The sequence below is a fragment of the Epargyreus clarus genome, unplaced genomic scaffold, assembly GCF_041222505.1.
Source record: "Epargyreus clarus isolate Ecla_fem2 unplaced genomic scaffold, WU_Ecla_fem_2.2 ptg000007l, whole genome shotgun sequence".
Lineage (NCBI taxonomy): Eukaryota > Metazoa > Arthropoda > Insecta > Lepidoptera > Hesperiidae > Epargyreus > Epargyreus clarus.
In genome coordinates, this window is record NW_027332215.1 from 1291799 (window position 1) to 1310124 (window position 18326).

The 18326-nt window shown below is 35.5% G+C and overlaps 1 protein-coding gene across 1 annotated transcript in view; it reads left to right on the forward strand.

Annotated features, from left to right (window-relative positions):
- Nucleotides 1–18326, forward strand: part of Nep2 (M13 family metallopeptidase neprilysin 2) — an 80681-nt gene that overhangs the window by 46860 nt on the left and 15495 nt on the right. The window contains exons 4-6 of the mRNA XM_073074328.1: nt 15081–15191; nt 15549–15794; nt 17936–18147. Coding sequence (XP_072930429.1) covers nt 15081–15191; nt 15549–15794; nt 17936–18147 — 569 coding nt within the window. The remainder of the gene's footprint in view (nt 1–15080; nt 15192–15548; nt 15795–17935; nt 18148–18326) is intronic.

Sequence of the window (18326 nt, forward strand, 5' to 3'; positions counted from 1 at the left end):
TCGGAATTGAGGGGTCAGTGAATGAAAATGTCCTGTTGAAAGTAGCAAACGAGCATGTAGTTCAGCTGATAGTAAGTGGCTATTATCGTCCATGGATGTCTGTAATCAACCCCCGATAAAATCAGATTCCTATGTGAGATTGACCATAAATATATTGCTACACGCCAGAAATAACTTGGAACGCCTCGACTAAGTATGTCTACCTTTAAAAATAATATAGCAGCGCTAAATACTACTGTTATTTTATTAGACAGAAAGAAGTGTAACCTTCGGAGTAGAGTCACAAAGGGTTCTTAAAAAATCCAACATCAATAATTAATTATATGTACCACTATGTAAAATTGTACATATTTACCCTTTAAAAGATGCATATTTGCACGTATGGAGTTCTTTGCGCCGCTTCTTCTCCATAGCGAAACACCTTCCGAAACGATGGTAGTTTGTTGACTTTCAAAAAGTATTCTATATGAATCAATTTTGAGTAAATGAGATTTGAATTTGAAAAAATAGCTACTGACTATCTTCTCTGACTATATTCTGTTGATGACTTATATGATATTAATTGAAAGAACGTTATTATTTTAGACACAAGCGAAAATTATTCATCGCTAGCCAAAGAAGTGGTATAATAAAAGAATGACTACAGACAACTTGAATAGCGAATTAGTCTCATAATTCAAACAGAAACGTTACTATGTTTGATTACGATCTGTATAAATTATCATACACCGCATTATATGTTGCATGTAAATCATAATACATACATTTAGATCAAAAGATGTACCTAAGACATTGTAGTTTGCGACGACAATGATCTTAACTCAAATTTGCATGAAAATGGAAACAAATGCCTCGACTTTGCTCCGTATTGTAAAGTAAAACATATTTGTGTAAATGTTATAATAATTTCGTGCATGATAAGTTCGCTAACTTTAATTAGTACATTATGCGTGTTAAATATATTTTCACTGAGATCTCTTTTCCGATTTCTACTTCGTACTAAGTTGCAAAATAAGTGCAAAATACCCAGATGCATGCCATCAAACATGGTACTCTTGAGTTTCATTTTATACTATTGGGGTACTAAGAATAGGTTACATATAATTGTAAAAAAATCAACTTAATCGGTCCAGTAAACTGGGGTCTATTCGACTGTAACAGACGGACGGAAGCTGCAAACAGACACTATTTGTTCATAATATAAAAAATCTGTCTTCCCTATCGGCCATCTATCTAAGTATAGTTAGGTATAGTAACGATTTCGAATATAATAAATGTAAGTAAACCTGCATGCGCTCACTAGTTTAGGCATTTCATGAACGTGTATTTCAAAAACTTCAACCGGAAAAACTAGTTTCCGTTACGTCGAAGATAGTATTAAGTGATTATAAAGATCTTGACCTTAAGGCGTGGTGTTTACAAATACCTACACTAATAACAAATTTATGATTATGATTAAGAGTGTAGTAATACCAATGACCATAACATACCATTTATTTTCAAAAGTAGACTTACATTTTTGGATTGAATTTGAAGGTAGTAGAATGGGTAGATACAGTTCGATCGTGGAGGTACCACCACCATATCTATTTAACATGTGAGGCAGTTCTTGCGTTTCGGAACGGGGTTGTAAATTTCTTATTTCTGCCTAATAACAGCAGTGTTAGGCGCTGCTGTGTTCCGTTTTGAAGGGTGTGGTAAGGGAGACAGACTTTTCCGAAGCGTTCCAGCTTAGTTCTTAAGGGTAGCGGCGCATCTGTGGCCGACCTCAGGTAGGAATATCTAATCCTATCTGGGTTTAATTACAGATGTCCATGGGTGGCAATAACCACTTACCATCAGGTGGACTGCATGCTCGTCTGCTACTCCTATATTATAAAAAAAAATGCTGGCTGCCATAAATACGAGGCGGCAAGCATAATCCTTAAAAGTGGCTACACATCTGTGATCTTCTTCAGGTAGAACACATGTTTTATATGGAGTTAGTTGGAAGTGTCAATAGAAAACAATGGCGACTTACCATTAGATAGACTGCATACTCACTCACGAGTCTCATTTACTTCAATCTTATAAAAAAACTCTCCCATGACGCGCCCAAGAAGTATCATTCGAAAAACAGAATCCTCAGAAGTCGTAACGCACCTGTAGACCTCACATAAAACCTCAAGCTTATATGAAGTTAATTAAATAATTACACATGTCTATGACCGGCCATGGCCACTTACTATCAGATGGACTGTGCTCGTTTGCCACTTTGAATTTATTAAAATTTGCTTTAAAGGAAATAATTTTAATTACATATTAATTAAACAATATAGGTAATAGTTCGATATAACACGAGACTAAACCTTGATAAACAGGAAACGAACAACGGCAACGAACTGTAACTGAAATTGATAATTAATATTTTTATTTATAGATTAAAGTCTGCACTAAAATGTACCAGCACTAAGTACTTATACTTAAATATTTAATATCTCAAATAAGTATAAACATTTAGGGTGGAACTGTTCTTTGTATCAAAGTAAAAATAATGCGTTAGAAAAATTTCATACTTTTTCGAATTAAATAATGACGTTTATAAATTAAATTAGGTGATTGGTAGAACGTTGATAATTTTCATCAATTAATAACATCCACTCTGCTGGGCAAGAGTCTTATCTGACATTGAGACAAGTTTAGGCCATACTTCACACACCCTTATGAGCTTTATAATTTTTTGTAACTCGTTCATTTGCACATCATACTAGAACAAAAGCTTTATGTAGGAATTTACTAATGTTCGTATTCTTTATAATATTTCATTTTATTTATCATCTTCACGTACCTTTGAGTTAAAAAAGAACACTCTCCGGCGCTTAGGTTTCTTCGCGATACTTTCCTTCACCGTTAAAAGTTTCGATTTATTTTTTTAATATAATAATAACATCGAAATTCGTGAGTGTCTGGTATTGGAACGTCAGACAATACTAACTTATATAAATTATGAATTGCGAGAGAAAATAATAACGCCGGAATAGACACAGTTCCAACATTCCACCGGATATTGCTATAGTGATGGATCAGCCGTGGTAATGGACGTCTTACGTTTGACCTGCTTTGTGTTCTAGAATAGTTGTCTTTAAATGGATTTGGTGACCCGCCGGAACGGTCACCATTTTTTTTTATAATATAGGAGCAGCAGACGAGCATGCAGTCCACCTGATGGAAGGTGGCTACTGCAACCCATGGTCATCTGTAATCAAACCCAGATAGGATTACATATTCCTACCTGAGGTGGGCCACAGATGAGCCGCCACCCCTGAGGACTAAGCTGGAACGCCTCGTTAAGGTCTTTCTCCCTTACCATACCGAGCTGACGTGCAGAAGATCCCGGTTTCGATCCCTGGCTAGACAGATATCTTAATGATGAATTTTAATTTAAATTTTCTCTGACTAGGTGTTTACGTGTTCGTCTATGTGTGTGTCCATGGCATTCACACAGGGAATCCTAGTATGTGGCAAACACCTATATGTCTGGCCGGGAATCGACCTCGGATCCCTCTGCGCCAGACCGGTAGATATGGTGACCGCCCCGCCACGCGGGCTGTCAATACGACACCAAGCCAGTCAAGCTGCCGAAAAGCCACAAACGTTTATTTTGGCCGATACTAAAATCAGCATGTTTTTGGCCTGAATTTCATTGTGATATTGGCGACTGGATATTCTTTTTTTTTAAATATAGGAGCAGCTAGACCTGCAGCTAGACCAGCATGCAGTCTACCTGACAGTAACTGGCTACTTAAACCCCCTTTAAACCACAACATAGCAGCGCTTATCACTGCTGTTATTATGTAAAAATAGGTATGATGGTGTTGCCGCCGGATCCACACCACAGAGGTTTCTATAACTTCAATTAGAAATATTAAAAGCAAATGGATCTTAAAGTTTAGTTTACAGTTACGTATGAAAATCTTTCATCGCAGTTCGTTGCCTCGCGAGTAATTCTATACACATTGCAGTGTAGGCGTCAATGTATGCAAATCGAATGTAATATTAAAGTGTAGGAGGTCCATCTGTCTAAGGTTGTTAGGAATTTTCTCTTCTTTAAATATCATTCTTACTTTACTTTTTATTATAATTTATATATTTATTAAAAGAAACTTAATGACATTTTGTGTTACTATTTGTGTGTATTTTGTGTGACTAGTGAAAGCTTATTAATAACAATCCCAATCCCTTGTAGCCATTTGCTACAATATGACCTCTAGCTCAGGCCGTTTGTTTGGACTGTTGTGATAATCGTAAATTCATTATTTTATGAAATGAAAGAAGCTAGATAAAAAAGCTCAAGTAAAATTATAATTCACTTAATATTCTATTCTTATATGAGTGCTAACTAAGCATAATAATTAAGAAACAGTTTCAGTTCGCCTTTCCTGTCTCGCATGTTTCCGTCCTTATGTGCATTCCACTCGCACGCATGCTACATGCATCCTATCGTTTCATACTTACACAGATCGCGAAGAGACTAAAGCGAGTTAATTCGTGCCTGTGTATGCACGCGTGCGGACATAAACCCGCGCGACATGAAAAAGGATCTTACACAATATGTAAATTCCAAGCTTGAAATAACTTTATTCCACCGCTTTGTCCTGTATACTTTAAAATTATGGCGACCTTATGTGTAATGCATATCAGATGAACCGTTGTCACTGTCAATGTTATCTCATATCTGCAACAATATTGGCTCATTTGAATAAGCAGGTAAGCTCTTCAATAACCTGTTGACTTGTATATACTTATATCGTCCCTGTCATGTGATGTCGGCCTAGAATAATATCCTCTCTTCACATGAACGTCACAAGCAACTATCTTTAATGTTTTATCTAAGGCATAGGTATATTTTTAAATTTAAAGCCTGTGTTGTGTGTATACCAATTTTATGCCTATCCGATAAACAATATACAAGGTTACGTGTAAGAAATGCACAAAACAACAAAGTAACATGTAACATAACATATTCTACATTAATTTAAAGTTATATATTTAAGTAGTTTAAAATTAATGGAGAATTTTTAACATACAAACCAACTTTCAAAGTAATCCGTCAATGGTATCAATGTCTATAAATCTCCAATATTCAGGTATTAAATACATTCAATTTTATAAAACTAAAAACAATCTTCATCGTTAGAATACGCTTTCTACACTCTTGTGTTTGTGCTGCAGTAGGGTAACTACATAACTACAAACATTTTACCAACGTGCACTTTAACAACATAACTTCTTAAATCAGTAATAATTCAATTGAACTTTTTCATTTTTTAAGATTGTTAAAATGACAATATACTCTACAAAGTAATTTGCAAATAGTAGTTTGTAAACAAAAAGTTGATGCGCGGTGAACCGTTACCTTAGGGCCAGGGCTGTCACTATCGTTTTTAATTTTATCAGTATGTTGTAACGTCATAGTATAATATAGTACTGTATCGTGTAACACTCATAAATGTCTACAACAATGTATTATAATATGTTCAGGTTGATCAAACTGTTTAAGGTTTAAAATTTGATCTTTGAAACAATTTAAGTAAGTAAACTTTTTAAATTTAGCCTTTCCTAGTAAGATTAGAGTTATATTTCTACATCATTTTATTTCGTAACAAAATACTTTTAATTTAATCGTGATCGTAGTTAAAACTTAATAGTTAATAACGTAAATTGTATATTTTCGAAATTTACTCAAATATTTTTATTAATATTATTTCATTAACAAAGTTTTATTTTTATTTATTTACACTTTATTGTAAACCTAGTGGTTACAAAGGGCGAAGAAATGTACGAAGAAATGTTGTGGTGGGTGTCACGTTAGTAATGAAAGAGATATATTTTAAACGTCTTATATATATACTGTAAATATCTGATATATGTATGTAACTAAACTTGGATATTCTTCCATACACATATTTTATTTTAATTCAATAGCGTATCCAGAATCCCGTACGTAACAGCCCTATTCTCAGGTGACCTTAACTTGTTTCACCAACTTAGTACCGTTGAATATTTTGTCAACTTAGATTTTTAACCCAATCACGTTTCTTACCAAATTACCATCACGTAGTTTGTTGTAACCGACACGCGGACACGCGGACGGGAGCTTTGTCTATTGTTATACGTAACCACAGTGGTGAAATATGGAGCAGGTACGCACAATGAGAAGTATTGATAGCGTAGTGGACTGAAATTTGATTTAAAATTCGTGACGTTCCAATTTTTCCAAGTCATATGAGACTCTGGCATTCATTATCATTTTCTTTAAAGAGGAAGTGAAACATCGTTAGAAAACGTATCGGTACACCTTTTTTTTGTTTACGAGAGGGAAACCTACAAAAGGTACCCGACGACGTGCGAGCGACGCCGGGTTATATGGGATTTTTATCGCACTAAAACCCCCCCGGTGGCCGTCCTCGGCGCTTGGTGGAGAACTCCGGGATCTCCGATGGAACACATCCAGAGTCCTTCGAGCGCGATGCCCCAATCGGGTTCTTCCCTGGGGGAGCAGTTTACGCTCCTCCCACACACCTAGTGTTTACAACAGTATGCGGCACACACCGTCGTCCTTCCCGGGGTTACTTGCTGGACGGTTCGAGCTCCCACTCTTGCCGCCCGCAACCCCAGAAGCCCCCTTATAGTCGCCTCATACGAAAGGCAGGGGATACCGTAGCCCTATTCTAGTCCCGAGACTACAGGAACAAGTAACGTATAGATACACCTACAAATTGTTGCCACAAAAAACGGTTTGTTAAATCTACTAATCCGCACTAGGCCAGTGTAGCGAAGTATGGATTAATTTCTCTCCGTGATGAGACCTGCTCATGGGTTTAGGTATACGCAAAGATAAGTTTTATAGATTAAATCGTCAGAATTTTGACTAAGTGTCCTGTTGGATTTTTAACCACAACACAGTAAAGCCTATCTTCATACGCCTTACAAAGCAAAACATAGCAACATTGCACCTTAGCAAATACTATCAGACACTTAACGACTTAATTGTAGCGAGTTGTCTTATAGTTTAAAACACTTGGCTTTTTTCTTAATTAATGCACATTCCTTCCGAATTCGTAATAAAAACTTATAGATATAAATCTGCTTCTCGGTATGACCCGGTTTTTTGACGGAACACTTTTCCTTAATGGAACATTTTTTCTCTGGTAGGCAAATATTAATGTAAACTTTAAAGTTAATACTCGGAACTACTCAATTGTTTTATATACCTACTCATATGCTTTTCCGTGACCCAAAGACGATATTATGACAAATGTATTATCTAAAATTTGAACTGAGTTGTATTATTTGCAAAGAATGGTGCGGAAATGCAAGAACAAAAAATTAAATATGTTGCAAACTGTATCGAATGAAAGGGTTTCTTAAATTTCTAGGGAACCCTATCAACGCGAGTTATAGTTGTCGCCAAACTGCTAGTCCGCTCTGAAGTTGTTGCGAGCAGGTATAGTCATACAATTTGCTATGGCGACGCTATTTATTTATATATTCTGAGAACGGACTAGCAGTCTTACGCGGACTATAACTCGCTAATTGTCGGTTTTTATTATATTATTATCTTATTTTTTATGTTAAATTCAAAGATTCAAAGATTTAGTTATGCTCAAGTTGCAATATCTCCATTACCAAATCAATTATAAATGCAATTAAAGTAATTTGCAATCGTTGTTATAAATTCGACTTAAAAAATAATCGGTCTCAGTGCATAATTCCGTATTAAATCTGACCCATTTAATAAATTATATGCATAACGGATTATTTAGATATTACCTAAATAACAATATATATTTTTTTCGGAGTATACGAAAATACACCTTTTATTAGTAAAACTCTTTCTTCCCAATAACAGCAGTATTTAGCAGTACTTTTCCGAAGCATTCCAGCTTAATTCTCTGGGGTAGCGGAGCAACTAACTTCACCGCATATAATTTTAACCTTAATTCATCTGTAAAGTCTTAAAGCTTTTTTTTCAATTCTTAAAGATATTTACTAATACATTTACCTACTCTAAGTTATGATGTATATAATATTGAAAAAAAAAAAGATATTTTTATAGTTTCGTGCTAATTTCGCCCAGCAGAGCATACCATATTTCGACAATATTAAAGCTACCTGTTAAATCGGTCAGTGTTACCTAATTTCAATTTCGTTTGTGATAAACTCGGTAGCAGTTTTTTGGTCTGATAACCAGTTTTTGCCTCCATTTTTATTTGCGTCTGCAACATGGTCACGGACTTGTAATGACGGTTTGAATAATAACGATTATTCTTATATTGTTTTTTGTTCGAGAATTGAATTTTAATAAGTTTTCGTATAAGCAAAATAAATTGAAATTGTTTTCGATAAATATAATGTAGGGGTGTCACCGCACCAATTCGATATCGATGATCTAATCGGTGGATGGACTTCGTGAAACAGTGTTTCGATAATAGTTGGGTAAGGGCACGGCGTTGAAACCGTCGGACCACGAAAGACATTTATCTAATCTTTGATAAGTTTCACTAGCAAACAGCTAGTGGTAAGTAATCACCGTTGGTTATGGTGTATAGGTACTCAATTCTAAATAAGATCGCAGTATCTATTTCCATGTGACCCTATAGGTACAGTACACCGAATTTTGCTTATATAATTTATAATATAATTTTCCGTGCAACCAGAAGGCATATATATTTTTAGAACACCATTATTTGTGTGGTAAAGGGTCCGACTTATCCTAGTAAAAGAAGTAACTAATTTTGTTGTTTTAATAACTTAAACTATTACGTATGTTCTAGTAGTAGTAGTTAAGATTTTCAGTCAAGTTTTTTTTAAGATGTGTAATGGATCTTCTTCAACTTAACGAAACACCTTACGTAAGGGTGATAACTTACTGACGTTTAGAAATAATTCTATAAAGGATCAACTTTGAATCAAATACCTTTAGGTTAATAGTAAATAGCGTAAATTTAATAAAGTTCCCAGTGCTGAACACTAGTATGTTTCAATCTAAAACTAGTTTCAATCAACACATCTGCATAGGATTCGTACTGTAGATGTTAGCGGCAGATTCTATGATAGTTATTACTCTTAGTGTCCAGCCCGTGGTTCATACCGCTAGTGCTACGAATTTATGGGTGCGTTTGCACCGAGGATGCGCTGGGAGGCAGGACGGTCCGCCGGGGAGGCAACCTTGTCCTCACAAATCAATATTGTTGGAACGAGACAAGCGATGTTAACAAAAGCCTCGGTTGTGTTTTTTTTATAAGATTTAAGAGGCAAATGATTTTGAATCCCACCTGCCGACAAGTGATGATTGCCACCCATGGATACCTGTAACTCCGTATAAAACTGGAGGTCTACCTTTAGTCAATTCTAAGGACTGGTCGCCTCTCACCATTCCACCAAAACGCAAGAACTGGTTCACGGTAAAAATAGGTGTAGCGGTGGCACTTCCCTTGTTAAGTCATGGTACTCGTTCTACCTTTCAAAACATACCTCTTAGGATATTCTCCAATTTTCATGGGCGGTGCTGATCATTTACAATCAAGGGAATTGTATGCTTGTATATGGTTTCTATGTCTGTGTTTGTTCATTGCATTTTTACCTGACTGGGGAGGGTAATGTTTTTCAAGTAGGTATGTATTGTCTTTCTCTTTGGCCCTACAGCCTTAACGGCTTTACGAATGAGATATTTGAACATATGAGATGTCGTCGGATTATTAAAAGTGAGAGTGGCATAGGCTATAACTTTAATCACTTTTTTGTAATATTTAATTATGTTTAGTGTACTTAAATTTCAACAAATATTTAAAGTATACTCTACCTCTACATGCAACTGGTCTATGAACCCGTGCTCGAAATCGACCTTAACCCCAACCGCTTTGCAATCGATATAATCCTGTGGGAGAGAGATGGGTGATGTGCGCAAAAATATAACATGTAGCGAAACGCATTCATTATTTTTTATACATTATAGAAATAGCGAGCTTAAAGAGCATGCAGCCCAACTGATGGTTAATGACCGCTGCTAGTCACGAATATCCGTAATCAACCAGTACCCTTACCATGAGTTTTCAAAACATCCCACAATTTTATGTTACGTTTACTCAATTCATTACTCTGTTCCGTTTGCTTAGTAGACTGAGTAAACGTTACAATAAGTAAGTGCTCGAGTCTTTTTGTCTACCTCGCATGTTCACAAAAAAGGGAGACAAAACATAAAGCATCATTTTGTCAATTTAGACATTTAATGTTACGTTACTGACACTATAGTTCTGATACAACAAAACAGTTACATAGTAAATCATAAAGTAAAAATAGTAAAAGGGTACAGTTCAGCCACAGATGCGATGTTACTCCTGAGGACTAAGTTTGAATCCTGGGGATAAGTATACCTCCATTCCACACTCTTCAAACCGGAACACAGCAACGCTTAACATTAATAAATGAATAAGGCAGAAAGGTGTAGCGGTGGTGGCTAAGGAGGGGTTTCCACCGCCTTCATGCTAGTTTATAATCCATAAACTTGTTTTTTTACTCGTATATTAATATAGAGGTAGCAAGCAACCAACCAATTTGATGGTGTGTGGTCACTGTTACTCAGGGACTTCTGTCACCAATTCAATCATCCCAATTATTACTGTCCCACTGCTGGGCACGGGTATCCTCTCATAATGAGAAGGATTGGCCGTTATAACGCGTATAAAATAAGACAAATATACCAAAATTCATAGAGATACCTGCAGATATGCAGATTTTAAACGCATTTTAACATATTTGAAACTTTGAAACGCTCTCCTGTAGTTTTCATTTTGCAGTTACGATATTATACGTAGGAGGGGTCGATTTGATAAGGGTATCAAATGAAACGGTTATTTGAGAATACAAAAAATAAAAAGACACTGCTAAAACATGTTAGTGAAAACATATCTTTATGTAAATTATATTAAATATAATTAATTTAAGTATCACTCACACCATTCACAGTCTTATATAAGTTGTTTTTGAATCTAAGGTCCGGATTGAAAACATCGTATTTGTCGAAGTACGTAGGTGGAGGAAACATACATGAAATGCTATAAAAATGTCCCACGGATTTTTGAGTTTAGCGATCCACGGCACTGGGTCAATGCCAACAAGATCATAAAATCGTAATCAGAAAAAGTATATTTTTATTTTGAGTCAAGTTCAAACGAAGGATGTTCGATGTTTTCCCTATGGTTTATCATTTGCATATCACTTGTTTGGGATGATTTACGGCTGTGAGCGTATAGCCTAAGGAATTTGTATATAACTTTTTACAAAACGCACACTGTGGGTTCCGTACTACCAAAATTTCATTTTTTTTTTATTTTTGCTACTTATTATCATAGCAGTCATAGAAGTAAATACATTTATATGAGTAAATGTAATTGAACCATTTACCTATTACGGTGTAATAAATTCTTCGATTGATTAATTTCGTCTATGGCGACCCCCATTTATTTTCAAGTTTCTTTAGTATGTGTCTCTTAAAGTATAATGTATTTGTTAATATAATTGTATAAAAAGTCAAGTCTTTCTTATGGTTCAATAGATGGATAGACTGATGGAGAAACGGGCAGTCTGCGGATGCTTAGTAATAGAGTTCCGTTTTAACCGTTTGGGTACGAAACTGATATAGAAGTTGTACTTCTGTTAACGCGTTGAGGAAAAAATAATAAAAAAAAAAATTGTGCACTCGCATTTGATCGCATAGTTCGTCACGGTTCTGTAAATTTTGTTTGTACGTTTTTATTTTGTAAATAAATAAACTTGGAAAACATATTTTCTCAATTTTTATGAAATAGAAGGATCAAACAAGCATGCAACCCAACCCAACAACGAAGGTAAACCGTCACTTCCTAAAAACAAAGGAAGTCTGCAGATGATCTGCAGTAACTACGAAAGGGGGTTGAGCTGTACGTAGTCCTCCTGTTATGATAAAGTTTGAATGTCTCGCGGAATCGACTACATTGACAAATTAAAAAAAAAATGCCTCACTAGGTAGTTATTATCAAGATATTGAGTTCCGTTTTAAGGGGTAAAAAATGTGCCGTTGCGGTCAAAACACAGCGGATTTACCTTTAAAGTCTAAAATTAAGTGATTACAGATTTTCTAGTAGGCTGGTCATTACACCCCGCGGTAATCATTTAAACTAGAACAAAAATTAGCACTCACTAACCGCTAACCTTATTGTAAGTTATTGTAAGTACGACTTCCGCGACAAACGTTAACCTCAGCTAACAATGCACGTGAGTCACATCTATTGTCTAAATAATACACGTCCAGTGTTTCTGCTTGTGTGCCTATGCGTCTAATGGTATATCATTGTACCGAATTGAATGTACCCAGTGCATTGACTGAACCGAAATTAAGGTACCAAGGAGAATGACTGGACCGAAATAAATATACTTTTTTATAATAATAGGACATTATTGAAACTATATTGAGTTTATATATTTTTATATGTATTATACATACGACAGAACGAAATATGAAAATAAAAAATATCCTGAAAACGAAGCTTACAAGAGTACAATAAGCACAGTATTTTCTGTTTTACATTATTTAGATCATGTTGAATTCAAAATGCGAAAATTATTTTGACTTTGCATACTCAAATTACTTTTCTCAATGTTAAATGCATTCAGAATTATCACTAATATATAACTGATAAATTGAAATCCTAAGCTTTTATAAAGAGAAATATAGGAAAAATACGAATTCTTTGACACCTGCCTAATTCTAGGTACTGCCATTCTGGTGGGCCACCATTTCGAAGTTTTTCAAAAATCCAGGAAATGTGAAATTTCTGAGTAAAAGAAGCAGAATGAACGCTCTTACTTAATTTATTTAAAAGTAGTAGCTCCGATGTAGTAAGTAAGTAAGTAGGTAACATGGTTCTGCGGAATCATCAGTCGATTGATCAGTGCCTGCTTAAACATTAATGAGTGTAACGTAAACCAGTTTCTAGTCTTTGCATTAGTAACGATGCAAGTGAATTAAGGGCTAAGGCTAGGGTTGCTACTCATGTACTTCTTATTGATTATTCTTACTGTAATATACTGTAATGTTCTCCCAACGTCGAAATCCGAACATAAGAAAAGTATATGAATACACGTTGCCCATATTTTTATTGTTTACATGAAAGTTCGTTGCTATCTATAAATAAAGTTTTTGACTATTTTTAAATTTAAGAATATATAATAATAAGAATATAAGAATATATATAATTTAAGAATATTCCTATATGTGATGATCGTATCTAGGTATTCTCGTAGACCGTTTAACTCAGTACGTATGTACTCAGCAGTTTATGCAGATAATAACACTTTACTTAATGTCCTTTAATTAATAACGATACTTAAAATAATATCGATACTTTGAACTTATAACGTTGTTAAAATGTATTCCTTTGTACGCAGTTATTTTGTGGTGAATAATTTGCGTTTACTTGGCTCCTGACATACGGGGCTATTCAGTATTAGATCTGACAGTTTATATATTCCAGTTTAACGATATCCATGAAATCAATATCAGAGGTAATTCTATATATTTTAATGTTTATAGCATCATCTTAAAGTTTCTTCTTATTATAATTTGGTTCATGAAATATACAATTTTATTAATTTATTCATTCTACAGCGATATGTTAGTAACGTAAAGATTATTTAGTCATTATTTTTATCTAATTAGGAAAAGTTTCTCGCTTTTTAAATGTCACTTATGTTAAAGAAATTGCTAGTGCATAAGATATCACCTTTCTTAAGTGCTCGTGGTAATTTGAAAGATAACACGAAATGACATTTACTGCAATTCCGATGTTTGATAAGCGTAAGCCTGGTTGGAATTGCATCTCGAGTTTTTGAGAAATTAAGTCCTGACTCTAGTTGGTCCAGTGGTCATTAAGTAGTGAGGGACTTCAAAAGAGGATTTCGGAAGTTACTCGAGCGCGACAGATTAATATAAATGGGAGAGGGGAGAGGGGCGAGGGGGGGGGAATCTTACATCCTGCAGAGTAGGTACCTTAGAAAAGCGGAAACAGATAATGATACTCATGCCTCTTTTCCGTTACTCTGAACGTGGCAAATATTTATAATAAAAAAATTAAACACTATTAAAAATTCAACATGTTACAGACGAAAGCTTAGAATTCATTATTTTAGCGTTCCGTAATCCGTACCCATGAAAAGGGTATGAAGTCAATCAATCCCCTAAACCCCTCAGTCTCTGGTTTCACAGTAATAGACTGCCGACTTAAGTCGAAACGAACCATCGTCAGCAAATCTACATTCCGTGAGTTTTCCATACAATTTCCGAAGACGTTATGTGGTTATCCACATACCAGTATTTTTTAATGACATTTATAAGTATTATTAACGAAATAATATCGAAGTACTTACCTTAATGACTATTTTAACGACTTCTGAGATTCTACGATCATTAACAATCTCAAGATTTAATTGCCTTATTTGTACTTACTTACGTCAACGTGAATTAGTCAATAGACTCCTGAGAAGTAATAGATATTCATAATCATAAAATCTCGTCGGAGATTTACATGCTGATAGGATCGTGTGCGTCACAAGAAAGCAACAAGTTGAAGCAGCTTCACTTATGATAAACAGAAAGTGTAAATCTTCAATTAGGAGTCTGTTTAGTTACTGTGACTGTTGTTTTTATTTATTTATGTTATAGGAGTAGTCAGCGATCATGTAGTTCACCTGATCGTAATGAATTACCACAGATAGGATTACGCCCTTTATCAATAATCAATCTATCCAATTATTACCTACCAAAGATTGAAATTTAATAATGTCCAATATGAAATAAATGTTAAATGTCGATCGTTGGTTGTAATAACATTGCATGTATTGACCATATCGATTTCTGAGTTATGAATATCTGTTATTCAGAAGTAGATTTGGAGTCGAACCACAGAGGGTTCTACCACCTTCAAAGATTTTTTTTTAGTATTTCGGGCAATATGAATGAACGTTATTTGCGCGCTTGTCTCAACCTGACCGCTTGTCCACAGATGCCCCGCAGACCAGCGAGCTGCGGCTGACGCCGTCCTCGCCTCCCGTCGTCATCTCCAAGGACGAGTATGGCACGAAGCTGTGCACCAGTCCTGGATGCATTCATACCGGTATGTTTTATGCAACTAATTTACCGTGTGAATATTTGAGCATAGGCAGGCGGGGCTACTGCCTCGGGGCCTCCACTGTAGGGAGGCCCCCACAATGGGGATACAAATATAACCAAATTTCGACAGGACAGCAATTTTACAATATTTTTCCTGACAGTCTTAAGTATGTCGTATGTATGACTAAATTATTTACTATATTGTTTGTCGAAATAATTTTATTTGTTCATAATAAATTTTGGAAAAAAATATTTAGCATAAACGCATTGTTCCTTATATTCGGAAAATAGCTAGAGGACTCCGCTCTCTTGACTATACATTCTCGAAGGAATGCATTCGCTAACAACAAATCTGTTCCAGCCTCAAAGCTGCTGCAGAACATGGACGCTAAGGTGGACCCGTGCGATGACTTCTACGACTTTGCGTGCGGCTCCTTCGTGCAGCGGACCCGCATCCCCGACGACAAGACCTCAGTGAACACCTTCTCCATCATCACCGACCAGCTCCAGGAGCAGATCAGATCGCTGCTGGACGAGCCCGTCACCGAGGACGAGCCCAAGCCCTTCGTTCTAGCCAAGACGCTGTTCCAAGCTTGCATGAACCGAAGTAAGTATTGATCTCAAAATTTTGTAGAGGAGCAATTTCTCCTACCGCCTATTACGAATACTTACGATGAGATCAAATTGAAATCAGTTGCTATGCTGTTAATTAAACTAGAAAGCCCCATGTAAGTAATCTTCCTTATTACTTTTTATCGATGTACAAATTGAATATATTAAAGTTTTGGTGGTACCGAATAAAATGAACATGTTTTTATATCGTACCTATCACAAAAGCTTATATTCCCATAGATTATTATCAACGACAAATAATATGTTGCATATTATTTGTCGTTTTTTCTTGAATATTATTTTTCATTTAAATATTATGTGACGTTATAATTATTTACTTTAACTTGCTTCTATAACCTGTAAATAAACAGATATAAGATATAAACTCGTGCCTAAAAGTCATCCTGGTAGGCGGAGGAATTGTCATCCGTGTTTAGTAGTGACACAGCAATTTGTCGACCATGATTATTAACCATACTAGATTACCCGGTGAACACATTAATAAAATGATTAGATTCTAACTCTTTGCAAGTGAATATGTGTACCCCGTTATTTTGACCGTTTAAAAAAACTTTAAATCAACGATAAACTCCGTAATAACTTTTAATCATATTATTTATTATACCTACTCGAAATGAAATCTCACTTGTATACCCGCTGCGGGTGAAGTTTCAATGAGCGTGCAGAAGTTTTGAGATGGTTTAGAACAGACAATGGGCATTAGTCTAACTTTCTAAACACTAAGGACGAGGTGCATTCAAACATCATAAACTTTATAATTAGTTTTGAAATTTCACAGCGCATGCATTTACCGTTAACCTAAATCTACACAAATTAAAATAGAGGTAACAACCTCTATTAATACAAACATTAATTATGATTTTCTTTTATATAACTGTTGATGAAGTGATACCTTTTGGTATGTATGAGAAAACGGGTAGTGTATGTGATGTGTATTTTAGCACAAAATGAAATTGCACGCGCCATACACATAACATAAAACATTTTTTTTTTTAAGTAGTATCTAATGTCGTTCATTTGCTGAGTACACTCTCATATTAAATTTATATGAATTTAAAAAAAATCTTGCGTGCGTACCTACTCGTATATATAAGTTTTTAATAACATTTAAGTATTTCGTAATCGTATATAATACATCATCATCATTAACATCAACCCATTACTGTCCCACTGCTGAGCACGGATCTCCTCTCAGAATGAGAACGATTAGGCCATAGTCCTTTGGGTTTGTTTTTTCAATAAATTTCTCAATAGGTTTCCTCACGATGTTTTTGCCTTCACCCTTTAGCAAGTGATAATTAATTTCTAATACACACATAACTTTGAAAAATCAGAGGTGCATGCCTGGGATTTGAACCTCGGATCCTTCAATCGAGAGGCCAAGTCTCTTAACAAGCTATCACTGCCATTGATAAATAAGTCTCATATAATACATATAAGGGTACAATAAATTAACAAAAAACCCACTACTCTTAAGCAGATCGTGATTTTTCCTAAATCGAACAGGCGCCTCCTAAGACATAATTACATATATCTAGCAAATAGTTAGTTCAAGTAAAGTGTAGGACCAAGTGAAAGTAAGTTCCGCTTGCACAATCAATTACATAAGAAGTGGAGATAACCGTAACACAATATGTACCAAGTCGTATGTCTTCATCAGTTATCGCTATGTCTATACAGAAAATTACTTTTTGCCCCTCTATGAAGATGCTCCAATGTTGTTTTTCTGTAAAATGACTAGAAAAAAAGTTACCCAAATTTTAATCTATAACTATCGTTATTAACTTTGTTGTTCAATTTGTGACTTCTGTGAAATTCGTTCTTGCAAATTTTCTGTACGAGTGGACGGTTGTTTTTTCAAGATGGCGGGTGAGAAAGAACAGTTGCGATCCTACAAATTAGGATTTAGGTTTACCCTAACCCTCCTTGATACCCAAAAAAATATTTGAATTAAATTTGAAAATATATCAACAGTAAATTATAATATCTACATGCAAAACTTCTCAGAGGTGTATGAAATCAACTAACCCTCACTGAGCGGACCTATGCAAAGTTTCCAGCAGTAGTATAAATGAGGTGATGATGAGTCAAAGTAATAGTAAACGTTATTTGTAGCCGCCATCGAGGCTCGCGGAGTGCAGCCCTTGCTGGACATGTTGGAGCGGCTGGGCGGCTGGCCCGTGCTGGACGGGGACCGCTGGGACGAGCGCACGTTCTCCTGGGAGGAGTCGGTCTACCGCTTCCGCTCCGCTGGATACTCTGTCGACTACTTCATCGACTTCTCTGTCAGCGTTGACGTGAAGAACTCCACTCGGCGGATTATTGATGTAAGAAAAATGAGGGTTGGGAATATGATCTTTAATTTTTTTCTTTTAGACAATGATGGCTAAAGCGAAATTTGTGTCTGCTATTCTGTGTAGCGAAAGTTGTTTTTTTTTTTTAATTTTTGTATTGTAATGCCTTAATTTAATCTGCTCTGTTTGGGTTGTAGCGAATGTTTGACTTA